The sequence below is a fragment of the Dermacentor albipictus genome, unplaced genomic scaffold (genome assembly GCF_038994185.2).
Source record: "Dermacentor albipictus isolate Rhodes 1998 colony unplaced genomic scaffold, USDA_Dalb.pri_finalv2 scaffold_14, whole genome shotgun sequence".
Taxonomy (NCBI): domain Eukaryota; kingdom Metazoa; phylum Arthropoda; class Arachnida; order Ixodida; family Ixodidae; genus Dermacentor; species Dermacentor albipictus.
In genome coordinates this window covers 9940216-9952941 of record NW_027225568.1, presented here as the reverse complement: position 1 = coordinate 9952941, position 12726 = coordinate 9940216, and the positions used below count along the sequence as shown (strand labels likewise).

The following is a 12726-nucleotide window of genomic DNA, read 5'->3' as shown; positions in this document are numbered from 1 at the left end:
CTCCTCCGCTTTCACTCCTCCTCGTTTCTCCTCTCTTTCACGCTCCCTCCTCGACCGTGGCGCCGCTTACACCACTCGAGCGTAGCAACAGCGCCAACATGTGTTCCTCGCATGGATCTTCGCCACTCCGTAGGAGCTTCTCGAGCGAAAACGGCGCTGAAGCACGGTGCAAGGGCCCACGTGATACTATTAGGCCAATATCGACGCGGCGTCGGGCTAAGCCAGAGCGCGTGAGGAGGAGCCGGCATTCTTCAAAGCGTGGCGCTACTTTACGTAGTTTAAGGGGCTCCACCGCAACGCGGCCCACGAAAAAGACCACGTTTCTACCAGAAAGCCCGCCCAGGCCCCGCACACTCTCAAGTTCAACAAATGGCCACAGAGGGCGAAAAATCAATCGAGGCGTGTTTCAGTGTAAGCGCGCAAGTGGAGCTACTGTAATTTGGTCGCATACTTTAATTCGTGCTTTTTCTGCTAGGCGCGCTGAACATGCTGATTTTTTTACTTTACACAAACCATTGACATAAACAATCGAGGTGTCTAAGGATGTATTTTTACCTCAGGCAAATAGGCTGTTGATTTTTTTTTAATTTGATTGTTGAAGCTGCTTTTTAGTCATAGCGTCAAGGTTTTTGTACTTGATTAACCACCGACAGCCTATTGGTATCGAAGTGTTTCCTGGCCGTTGGCGTTCGAATACTACGGCGGTAAAACATTTTCGAAAGCATGCTGGTTTCGTCTGCGAGTCATTACATAGACTTGCTGTACAGAGGTCTACTCTTCACAAAAAATAGTGCCTCGTTTTGTTTAGGCGTTGATTATCATAATGAATGCGGCGGAGGTTGAGGGAGTACGCTTGAAGGTACGTTTTTATGCCGTTGATCTCTATAACACCGTAAGTACGCAAACCGATGTCACAGAACACCCGATGCATCATTGTGTTCTCCGTCATCGCTTGTTTGCTGTACGCCTACTAATTCTTCATTTCTTCTTCAAGTGTTGTATCCTCCTTTTGTCCTTGTTATCTTCTGCTTCACTTACAGTATGTCGTTCCGTCAGCTGTAATGCGCATTTGCAAAACCAATACGTTTGATAAGACGCAGTGGTTATCATAATTTCACTACACATGTATTAAGCTGGCACATATGGTTCAGATACAGATACCTGTATGCGGACATGCACGACGTTGATGCGGAGATTAGGATAATTATGACACCCGTAAGGAAGAGGCAGCTGACGGCCGTAAGCTGTTGCGTTCATTCCGCCAAACTACCCGGCCTGGTAGAGCTGTAAAGATGCTGTATAGAAGTGACACGTGGTGACAGGGAAATTATTATACTTAGCAGCCGACCGTACGTATTGTAGCTTAGGTCTTCTTTCTTGTGCGTTTGTGCTACCCTTATTAATGAACCATTTCTTCACTATGTAACCGCGTTTGTGTGGATGCGTGGAAATTAAAATTGAATTATGGGGTTTTACGTGGCAAAACCACTTTCTGATTATGAGGCACGCCGTAGTGGAGGACTCCGGAAATTTCGACCAACTGGGGCTCTTTAACGTGCACCTAAATCTAAGTACACGGGTGTTTTCGCATTTCGCCCCCATCGAAATGCGGCCGCCGTGGCCGGGATTGGATCCCGCGACCTCGTGCTCAGCAGCCCAACACCATAGCCACTGAGCAACCACGGCGGGTTGGGATGGATGCGTGGACGTGTGCTTTTTGTTGTACTTGTAAAATGCAAATAAAATATTTTCAGGCTTACTCAGTCTTTGGTGTCGTGTGCGTTTATTCCAGTCGAGGCCATCGTGCCACCTGGAAACCGCATTCTGTCAGTAGCCCTACACGAAATGCAAAAGCTGGAGCGCGGCGGCACAACTCGGGGTAACGGCGGCGTAATAACCAAAAAACCGCTCGGGATGCCCTTAAGAGTCAGTTCAGAGTGCAGTTCAGAGTGTGCCTCAACTCGATATGACTCAGCGCTACATGTATTCTGCTGCGCGTAGGCGCTACGTTTGCCACACAGCAACCAAACTGGCGGGAGCACGATCGAGGCGCAGCAGTCAGAAACCCAGTAAAGCCACAGAACACCTGGTAAAGCGACCATACTGTCCAAACCCCGTTTCCGTTTCCTGTTGTACAGCGCCACCTGTGGTCACATACTTTAGTTCACGACGCCACCGCTACGCTTATTTCCGTAGCACTGTGGAAGGTACAGTTTCCCTTCTCTAAGTTTGTATAGGTGTTCTGTGGCCCGCCTTCGTGCATAGCGTTCGCCGCGGGAGTTTCCTGGTAAACATTGCGGTTACGTACGCTGAAGTTGCCGGGAAGCGTGAGAAGTAGTCAGTGATCTTTGAATTCTATCGCGCTCCACTCTTAAAGGCGTATCTTAAGCGTCCTCCAAATTTTTTAATAGAATGTAATGAAAAAGCTAGCTAGTTAACGGTACGCATCATTCTTCCAGAAACGATAAAACAAGACACCAACCGACAATTTATTCCTTTGACTTACTGCGACACTCTTAGGACAAAATACAAGCGAACACGATGCAGCTAGCAAGACAGTATACCTTCAAGAATAGTCGCGGGGTCGTTGACCTTGTATCGCAGCATGTCATTCGAGTACTGCACGAACACCTGTCCGTATTCCAGTGTGCCGGTTTCGTCCAGCACGCCGAACATGGTGCGGCCAGAGCTTGGCGGGATCAGGATGCGGGCCCTGGTCTTCAATTCCTCTGCGAGCGCACATTGTCGAGCGAAAAAGGAACAGCATGTCACACTGGCAGCGCGGACACAGTTGTACGCAGTTTGCGTCGCTTCGACCATGAGTCGTTCGACGAGTCGCATGCAGTGAGTCACTTGTTCCAATTGGCAATTGCGAAAACGTTAAGCTTGCAACCTCGCGGCGCCGTCCGTAGCGTCAGGACGTGCCTCACAGAAAAACGCAAACAATAGGGTCACAAGTTGTATGCACACTACAAGCCACGGGCGAGACTGCAATGGAATGAAGCGAACGCGTGTTCACGCTCTTCTTGGATCGCAACGCTTCTGTGCATGCCGCTGGACGCAGCGCGATATAAATGCTTACATTTGCATAGTGCACTATCATTGCTCCTTTTAATACTGTGCAGTGGCGTTGTAATCTGGTGCACGCTGCACAGGCGCGATAGGCGGATAACTGTCCAGCTTCCGTTCTTCATAGAACATAGTGCAAAATAGAGTTAGTTAGCGCTCGACGGTCATAACGCGAATGCAGGCATAGCGCGAATCGATAAAGACGCCTACAGTTAAGCGCTCTAATAGCTAGTACTTCGAGAAATGAGTTCATGCTGCGTATACCCTGAAAATTTAGATCCTCCAGCGGATATAAAACACGGACACTAGAGATAATTTTAGGTTGAGATGTAGTAGCAAAGGACCTTTCTAGAATATTAAAAAAAAAACGAAAAACTCTTTTAGCGTGAGAGGAGGTGTAAGGCCGCATGGATTGTTTCGTGCGCTTCCTGCGCGTCGCGAGTCGCCCACGTGCTTTGTGTGTAGTGTTGTGCCATACTGCGTGCTTATCATCGAGGCGACGGGAGCTCCCACTTCTCCGCGGCGAATCAAGAATTCGACGCGGCTGACGTCAGCACCCGCACCGCCTGGTTCCTGCCGACGAGGAATCGAAAAATGGATTTAAAGGAGAACCGGGCCATTGTGAAGACAGGTAGTCGCCTTCAGCCGCCCAGTCGGTCTGATGCGCTGTTACAGCTACATGTACGCTATCATACACTATCTGTAAATACTGCATAAAGTTTTTCGTTTCTTCGTCTTCTCTGGAACGAGTCAATCTCTCGTCCTCCAGCCCGAAGTCACAAAAATAGAGAGGGGGCCATGGCCCTCCACGTCCGAGGGACAACCGTTTGTATTATGATGGGTCAGAAGGACCGCGTGTCAGGTGATGAGTCACGGAGTGCGCCAGGGGGGCTTGGTGCGGATTCGAGGAAGGCGGTATTGTGCGCACTCAGTTGGATGGGACTGAATGTGACCTTGAATGGGACTGCTGTACGTAGTGTTGTGGCGCCGGCTCCCTGTTCCCTGCTGGCTGGAGAAGCCGCTGAGGTTTAAAAAGGCCTAGCAACATTGACCACGCGCTGCATGTACGGACCGGGGGACTATTATTCTACGCGGGGAGGCAATCGTCGGCCTTTGTTTGTGGGTCCGGAGAAAGGCCCGCGTGGTGTCGAATGACAGCTCACAGTATGCGCTGTAGAGATGCAGTGTGCATGTGAGGAGCACATTCGCACGGCGCCGTCTTGTAAACACGCATTCGGAGAACTTCCTCTTGTAAACAGTAAGTTCGGATGCCATGGACGGTCATAAATCTCCCACACGGACAAGCCTTGATTGCAGCTGCGGTACGCAGTGTTGAAGCCCCAGCTTCAGAGATATTTGCGGTGAAGAGATGCCATCGAGGTGAGATGGCCTAGATACGCCATCAGGGTTTGAAATGGCTTAGCAATAAATTGTACGGGCCTGACGTTTTTTTGTTGAGGCTGTCACTGACTACGTAGAAATGAGAGGTGAACGGTGTCTTAGGAAGTTTTGCTTTCCAATATGTTTACTTTTAAGAGTAAGCCCATCCCTTTGGGTTGTCGCTTGACAAACGTTTTACTCTCATTGGCAACTGAATCTGTGGGTCGGGCCACCGGCCCTACCGCCCTTTTTCTTTGTATATTTGAGCTATAATAATGTGGACGATATATTGTCCCTCAGACTTGGTTGAAATCAGGATTGCTGATAGATCGGTGAGGCTCCGCACCATGTACGTCAAAACGAGACTGGGCTGAAATAAGAATTGCTAATAGATCCGTGAGGCTCTGTACCATGAACATTAAACGGAGTCTGGGCTCTTACAGTCATTCAAACAGTCGAAGAGTGAGGCTTTGTTTCTCAAATGTTCAAGTTGTAATGCATTTGTTATATCTGCCATGTATATAGAAAAGTTTACCTATAAATATTTCTTGTACATCTGATCTCCATCGCTTCTCTCCTGCATTCGATCAACTGCCGATCATCGTCCGAGAAACTTTACGGCCCAACGGAGAAGTGAGGACAAACTTTACTGGAGGCTTGGTATAAGCCAAGAAAAAGACGCAAATATTAAAGACTGGTTGCGATGCCGGGTTGAAGTTCCCGCACCAGCAAGCCTTAACGTCACGTGCTAGTTGACACTGCTAGCTAGTTGACACGTGCTAGCTGACACAGTGTTTGACACTGTTTGCTGGAGCCTCATTAATGTTTTTTTATCGATAAGCATGGATTGAGTTCTATCCTGGATGTGCCGCGAGAACTGTATTTAAGCAAGTTTCTTGAACTTCTAATGCGCTACAAGGTGCAAACAGGAAAAAATAGTTTTCAATTCAGTGACTTCACGCTGAACGTATCCCATCGCCAAGGTGTCGGCGCGAAATATAAAGAAATTAGATTTCTTTCTGTTAGTTGGAAAACTAGTACTACCGCGATGTTTAACAAAAGTTCTCTGAATAAATAACTTCCACGTGAACTAATTCTTGTTTCTATTAGGTATTAGAAGAAAGGTGCAAACTAACACAGGTACAAATATGAAGTAAGAACAGTACAACCGCTTGTTCTGTCTACAAACTCAAGGAAAATCGCTCTCTTGAGGATTCTTTTTTGTGTCTGTAACTCGCCTCCTTACTACCATAGAAAATGATGTTTGAGCGGACTAATACACTAAAACGAATGAGTGATTTCCTCTTAATTGCCCCCTTTCAGGTCATTGCGTGATGCAAACTGCTTTCTCTTTACAGCGATATATTTTATGCTATCACTACCATCTGTTCTTTAGAATTTCCACCGAAGTAATTCCGAAGTGCTTTCCGAGACGCTTGTAAAAAAGAAAAAAAAAAGAGAAGCAACCAAGCACCACTCCTCCACGACTCGAACGGCAGACCTACAAATTGCAATCAGAAGTCTTACCTTTCGACGAATCTGCCAACACTACCACATCACCTAAAGAAAGCGCTTATGCTTCGAACTGGTACGCTGACGACCATGCTTTTCAGTTGGTTTATTAGCCGACACCACAGCCATATACGTGAAGTAGCAGCTTTACATCCATAATCTATCGCCATATGACGTGCTCAAACAATGACTTGGTGTGAACCACTAAGAAATAAGGCCATACGGCTCTTGATTAAAATGTTCAAGTGGCCGAGCAGCCTACATTTCTTAAGGTGTATGTTTCGCACAAAACACCCTTCTAGGACTCTGAAATTATTTAAAGAGTGCTCTAAGGGTATTCTTGTAAATAGTACACCCATTTCTTCAAAACCAAGAAATGTACGGGTGCAAAAAAGTGTTTCCACATCCAATGCACCATGGAATGTGTTATTTTCCTTACTGTGTAAGTTCATGGGTATACGCGTGCCTATTTGCGGTCCCCCCTCCTGCTACGTTTTCACCAACTAGATTAATAAGTGAACCTACATTTGTGTTTCCCTTTAGCGTCCCTATAGCAAGCCACTGCTCAGCATCAGCTTCGGTCGAGTGGATAGTTTCGTACATGGCAAGCTACTAATACGGCGCAGATGAAGAAGCAGCCAGCTGCGTCAACTGTCGATGGTGCACTCACTCAGGACCTTCTTGTTGACGGCGCGGACCAAAGCGCGGAAGAAAGGCTCCACAGTGAGGTCGATGCCGACTCCCGCAAGCTCCTTGTACGGAAGCCGCATGGAACAGTACGTACACAGGACCTGCGCGCGTGAATTCTGCCGATATGAAATATTTACGTGGCGTCGACATTTGCTGTCTTTTTCTATGCTATAAATGCGAAAAGATAAAACGCAATTTTCATAAAGTTTGAAACTACTTAAGTTCTCGGAAAGTAAGACTGGGCTATTCTGTGGAAGCCTTCAAGATACGCCTGGGGTGCGATCGCGCAAACAGCTCGCTTTTCCGTTCTCTCGCTTGCCCTCTCGTGATTCGTTGGCGCCCGCGCGTTTCGTCACGGCCGTAATTGCGCCGGGGCGGGACCACAAAATGCGCTTACGTCACACTCCTGTCAATCATTCCAAAACCGAGTGAAATCGGCCGCTATCGTGGAACGGTCGACAAGGGCATTCGTTTCGAAGAATGAATGGCCGTTGCCATAGCAGCGCTAGTAGCAGACGATGCGCCTGTCGTCTGCTCGTAATGTCGTCGCTCGCCGAGCTTGGTTGGCCCTGCCGGGGGTCCAGTTTTTTTAGATTAAAGCGCGATCCGCCACTGCAGAACGTTAGCGATGTTAATTATTGAAAACAACTGTGATCACAGTGAAATTAAATGTTGTGCCTGCGCTGTGATAAATATAACTAGTGTTCTTCTTTTTAATGTTGTTTGATCTGACCTCATTTGTCGAGAATGCTCGCCGTTTCACGTTGTGCTCAGAGAATCGCGTTCATTGTTCGGCGGTTTGACGCTCACGAGTCACGATGACAGCTCCTATTATCGCGCTTTTGGAGTCTCTCGGGCAGCCTCGGCGACGCATCTCTCGGGACGCATTTGACGAGCTTACCGAGGAAGAGTTCCGCGAGCAATTCAGGCTCTCGAAGAGCACTGTACGGTGGTTCTGCGAGCAATTGGAATACGTTATGGGTGGCCTTCGGACCGGTGGCATCACGACGCAAGGCAAGGTGCTTTGTGCTCTCCGTTCGCGACGGGGAGCTTCCAAAGATCCATTGGCAGCGAAGAATTTGTATCCATAGGGCTGGCTTCCGTGAGCGAGACCATTCGCGCAGTTGCGGAAACAATAACCGGGATGCGCCGGCAACAGGGTTGGGTGAGCTTCCCGTTGACAACGGCCGGCAAGCCTAGTGCAAAGGCGGCCTTTACGGATCGCGGCCGCATTCCCGGTGTAGTGGCCTGGGCCGCTATTTTGTAGCGATGCCTTGTGCCTTATTCTATGCTATTCTTATCATCCACCACACACGGCGGCCTGATCCCGTTGATAGTGGGGGCAGACCGTCGCTCTGACCACTGGCTTAGCGCAAAAAGCCTGAAAAAGCATAGAATCGGAAAACGCATCGCTACAAAATACCGGCCCTGTGTCGACGGGACGCTCTTGGGTCAGCGCGCGCGATGTCCGCACAAGGTACGGATGGCCCTCTATGAACGCGACCAACAGTTCGCGTTGGTGCGGCGACACGTGCGGGTCAAGTCTTAGATTTTTGTGCGACGACATAACGATTCGCAGTCGATGAACAATGATCGCCAATTGAACTGCGCGCTCCTGCCAATTTGTTTTGGCGTGTGCGATACCACCTAGCGGACTAAACCAAAATATATGCCGCTTAAATTAGTTTTCTTCTCTCGCATCACATTTCCGACGCAGATTATATGTTGCAACAGAAAGTGTTTTTTTCTTATTTACGTGTTTAATTATTAAAGCATCACAAACATTCTGCACGTAATATATTGTCCCCGATCGAAGCCCAAACTGGTGACGCAAACTTCCGGGGCTGGGCTCGCTCGTTTATTGGCTGTGCTCTCCCTCCCGTTCTCACAAATCTTGCGGACGGCCCACTTTGTGACGTAGCAGCCAGACCGAACGAACGGAAAAGCGAGCTGGGGCGCGATCGGAGATATTTTCTTCGCTGCGCGTTCTGTTCAGTTGCTGCAACGTCACAAAGTTGCAGTATGCAAAATTTGTTACAGCGGGGCGGAGAGAGCAGCCAATCAGGAAGCGGTGACCTCCCCGGAAGTTTACTTCCGTCGTTTGTCGTCTGCTTGCAAGCAGTATACTACAAAACCAAATGTTTCTCGTCTTCCAAATGAATTAAATCTTTATCTAAAAAAATGTATTTTTCTTCTCAAGCCCAAACACGTTTTCAAATAGTAGTACGTGTGACTACTGCAATTTATAACTACAAGGTTCTTTGCGTCGTCCCTAGGTGGTGTCGCGCACAGCGAGAAGGAAAAAGAAAAAAAAAACGACGGGAAGAGTGGCGCACTTTTCAAGAGGCAGCGACAACATCCCAGTGGCTCGCTGGCACCGATGATGTTGTCGATTTCTCTGTGCAACCGACGAATTATTTGTTTTGAGAAAGAAAAACGACGCCGGAATTCACTTTCTGTCATTTCTTCAAACGCGTTTCGCAAACGTGCCATTCTGCAGCCGCAAAGGCCGCCTGTTGGATCCAATCCAATCCACCAGACGCGCCATGCGAAGCCGTATGATCGCTCCAAACTTCTCAACTCCCGTCGCGTTCGGACGAAATGCTCGGTGGGCGGATGATTGACAGGAGCGTGTCGTCATTTTGACGTCACCAAAAACGGGGCGGCGCCCCGCGGCTGGCGACGTCGGCGCGGAGTAGGCCAATCGCGCGCGCCGGTAACCGAACGAACGCGCCGAACAACCATCTCCGATCGCACCCCTGTTTGCGCGATCGCACCCCTGGTTACATTCTAGCGGAAATATTTACGCAGGTGGTATACATTTTCAAGCTCTCTGGACGCAGACTAAAAGGTGGCCAAAATTACTCGGGAAGTCCTGCACTACGGCCTCTCTCCGTTTCTTCCTTTCCAACGTTGAGGATAATGAGGATAATTAGGATGATGATAATGAATACCTTCTTCCGCAAGCGCGATAGCCGAAAGTGGACGTGGAGGAGCCCGAACGGTGAGACTAGAAATGAAATAGACTTCATACTCTGCGCTAACCCTGGCATCATACAAGATGTGGACGTGCTCGGCAAAGTGCGCTGCAGTGACCACAGGATAGTAAGAACTGGAATTAGCCTAGACCTGAGGAGGGAACGGAAGAAACTAGTACATAAGAAGCCGATTAATGAGTTAGCGGTAAAAGGGAAAATAGAAGAATCCCAGATCAAGCTACAGAACAGGCATTCGGCTTTAACTCAGGAAGAGGACCTTAGTGTTGAAACAATGAACGATAATCTTGTGGGCATCATTAAGGAGTGTGCAATGGAAGTCGGTGGTAACTCCATTAGGCAGGATACCAGCAAACTATCGCAGGAGACGAAAGATCTGATCAAGAAACGCCAATGTATGAAAGCCTCTAAACCTACAGCTAGAATAGAACTGGCAGAACTTTCGAAGTTAATCAACAAGCGTAAGACAGCTGACATAAGGAAGTATAATATGGATAGAATTGAACATGCCCTCAGGAACGGAGGAAGCCTAAAAACAGTGAAGAAGAAACTAGGAATTGGCAAGAATCACATGTGTGCTTTAAGAGACAAAGCCGGCAATATCATTACTGATATGGATGAGATAGTTCAAGTGGCTGAGGAGTTCTATAGAGATTTATACAGTACCAGTGGCACCCACGACGATAATGGAAGGGAAAATAGTCTAGAAAAATTCGAAATCACAAAGGTAACGCCGGAAGAAGTAAAGAAAGCCTTGGGAGATATGCAAAGGGGGAAGGCAGCTGGGGAGGATCAGGTAACAGGAGATTTGGTGAAGGATGGCGGGCAGATTGTTCTAGAGAAAGTGGCCACCCTGTATACGCAATGCCTCATGACCTCGAGCGTACCAGAATCTTGGAAGAACGCTAACATAATCCTAATCCATAAGAAACAGGACGCCAAAGACTTGAAAAATTATAGACCGATCAGCTTACTGTCCGTTGCCTACAGTCTATTTACTAAGGTAATCGCAAATAAAATCAGAAACACCTTAGACTTCTGTCAACCAAAGTAGCAGCCAGGATTCCGTAAAGGCTAGTCAACAATAGACCATTTTCACACTATCAATAAGGTGATAGAGAAATGTGCGGAATATAACCAACCCTTATATATAGCTTTCATTGATTACGAGAAAGCGTTTGATTGAGTCGAAACCTCAGCAGTCTTGAAGGCATTGCGGAATCAGGGTGTAGACGAGCCGTATGTAAAAATACTGAAAGATATCTATAGCGGCTCCACAGCCACCGTAGTCCTCCATAAAGCAAGCAACAAAATCCCAATAAAGAAAGGCGTCAGGCCGGGAGATACGATCTCTCCAATGTTATTCACAGCATGTTTACAGGAGGTATTCAGAGACCTGGATTGGGAAGAATTGGGGATAAACGTTAATGGAGAATACCTCAGTAACTTGCGATTCGCTGATGATATTGCCTTGCTTAGTAACTCAGGGGACCAATTGCAATGCATGCTCACTGACCTGGAGAGGCAAAGCAGAAGAGTGGGTCTAAAAATTAATCTGCAGAAAACTAAAGTAATGTTTAACAGTCTCGGAAGAGAACAGCAATTTACAATAGGCAGCGAGGCACTGGAAGTCGTTAGGGAATACACCTACTTCGGGCAGGTAGTGACGGCGGATCCGGATCATGAGACGGAAATAATCAGGAGAATAAGAATGGGCTGGGGTGCATTTGGCAGGCATTCTCAGATCATGAACAGCAGGTTGCCATTATCCCTCAAGAGAAAAGTACATAATAGCTGTGTCTTACCAGTACTCACCTACGGGGCAGAAACCTGGAGGCTTACGAAAAGAGTTCTACTCAAATTGAGGACGACGCAACGAGCTATGGAAAGAAGAATGATAGGTGTAACGTTAAGGGATAAGAAAAGAGCAGATTGGGTGAGGGAACAAACGCGAGTTAATGACATCTTAGTTGAAATCAAGAAAAAGAAATGGGCATGGGTAGGACATGTAATGAGGAGGGAATATAACCGATGGTCATTAAGGGTTACGCACTGGATCCCAAGGGAAGGGAAGCGTAGCAGGGGGCCGCAGAAAGTTAGGTGGGCGGATGAGATTAAGAAGTTTGCAGGGATGGCATGGCCACAATTAGTACATGACCGGTGTTGTTGGAGAAATATGGGAGAGGCCTTTGCCCTGCAGTGGGCGTAACCAGGCTGATGATGATGATGATGATGAGTCCGTGTCTGTTGACGTACAGAAGCGCCATTGTGGGGCATGTATGGAGCGTAAACAATTGAGAGGTGCCATTGTCCATAGTAGAGGGAGAGCCACTGCTAGCGCAGTCAACACAGCTTTCGCCACACATAAATAGGCTGCGCTGTTTATATGATGAGTCCAGAAATGGCAACAGCTTTTTTTTGTCTCCTTAGTCCTGCTTTCACTGCCGAAAACCGAAGTGTTCTATCGACAACTACGCTAAATAGTACATGACAAACGTTCCTATGAAGAACATATCTGATCAGCCACAACCCGGCCTTGTTTCCATCGCTTGCTCAATCCAGTGCTTGAACCTTTGCCGACATGGACCCGTATTATTCGCAAAGCTTTTCATCCGTAAGTGCTATTTTGCCTTTGGTCGTCCGCCTTCTGTAATGACATGCCCGGCATCCGGATTGGCTAGGGTTTCATCTTGCGCACAATTGAAGCGTACGTGACAGTTTTGTGAACGCCAACCACGTTCGATGCAATGCTCAGTGTGAATCGATGAAACTGGAACGCAGAATGGGCGCTTGAATTGTTAACGCAATTAAGAAGGGCGCAAGGTCGATGTTACCTGCGCGGCTTCGTGAGGGTCCAGCATGCTGTCGATGAACGAGTCCAGGATGCGGTTTTGCAGTGTGAGGAACGTCTTCGACTTGATGCCGCTCTGTTCCAGGATGGTGATCATCGGGCGGTTCAGGTACAGCACACCTGAGAAAACATCACACAAGCACCGAAGCTGCTCTCACTCGCCGATCCGCAACCACCCGCCTTCTCTCAAGCGAGTTTTGCAGCGTCAAATACGCACTATAACGTGCC

The 12726-nt window shown here is 48.0% G+C and overlaps 1 protein-coding gene across 1 annotated transcript in view; it reads right to left on the bottom strand.

Annotated features, from left to right (window-relative positions):
- LOC135913486 (uncharacterized) overlaps positions 1–12726 on the bottom strand; it is a 175327-nt gene that overhangs the window by 93071 nt on the left and 69530 nt on the right. Inside the window, exons 11-13 of the mRNA XM_065446053.1 lie at positions 12482–12618; positions 6632–6752; positions 2565–2729 (exon numbers count right to left, since the gene is read on the bottom strand). Of these exons, the coding sequence (XP_065302125.1) occupies positions 2565–2729; positions 6632–6752; positions 12482–12618 (423 nt within the window). The remainder of the gene's footprint in view (positions 1–2564; positions 2730–6631; positions 6753–12481; positions 12619–12726) is intronic.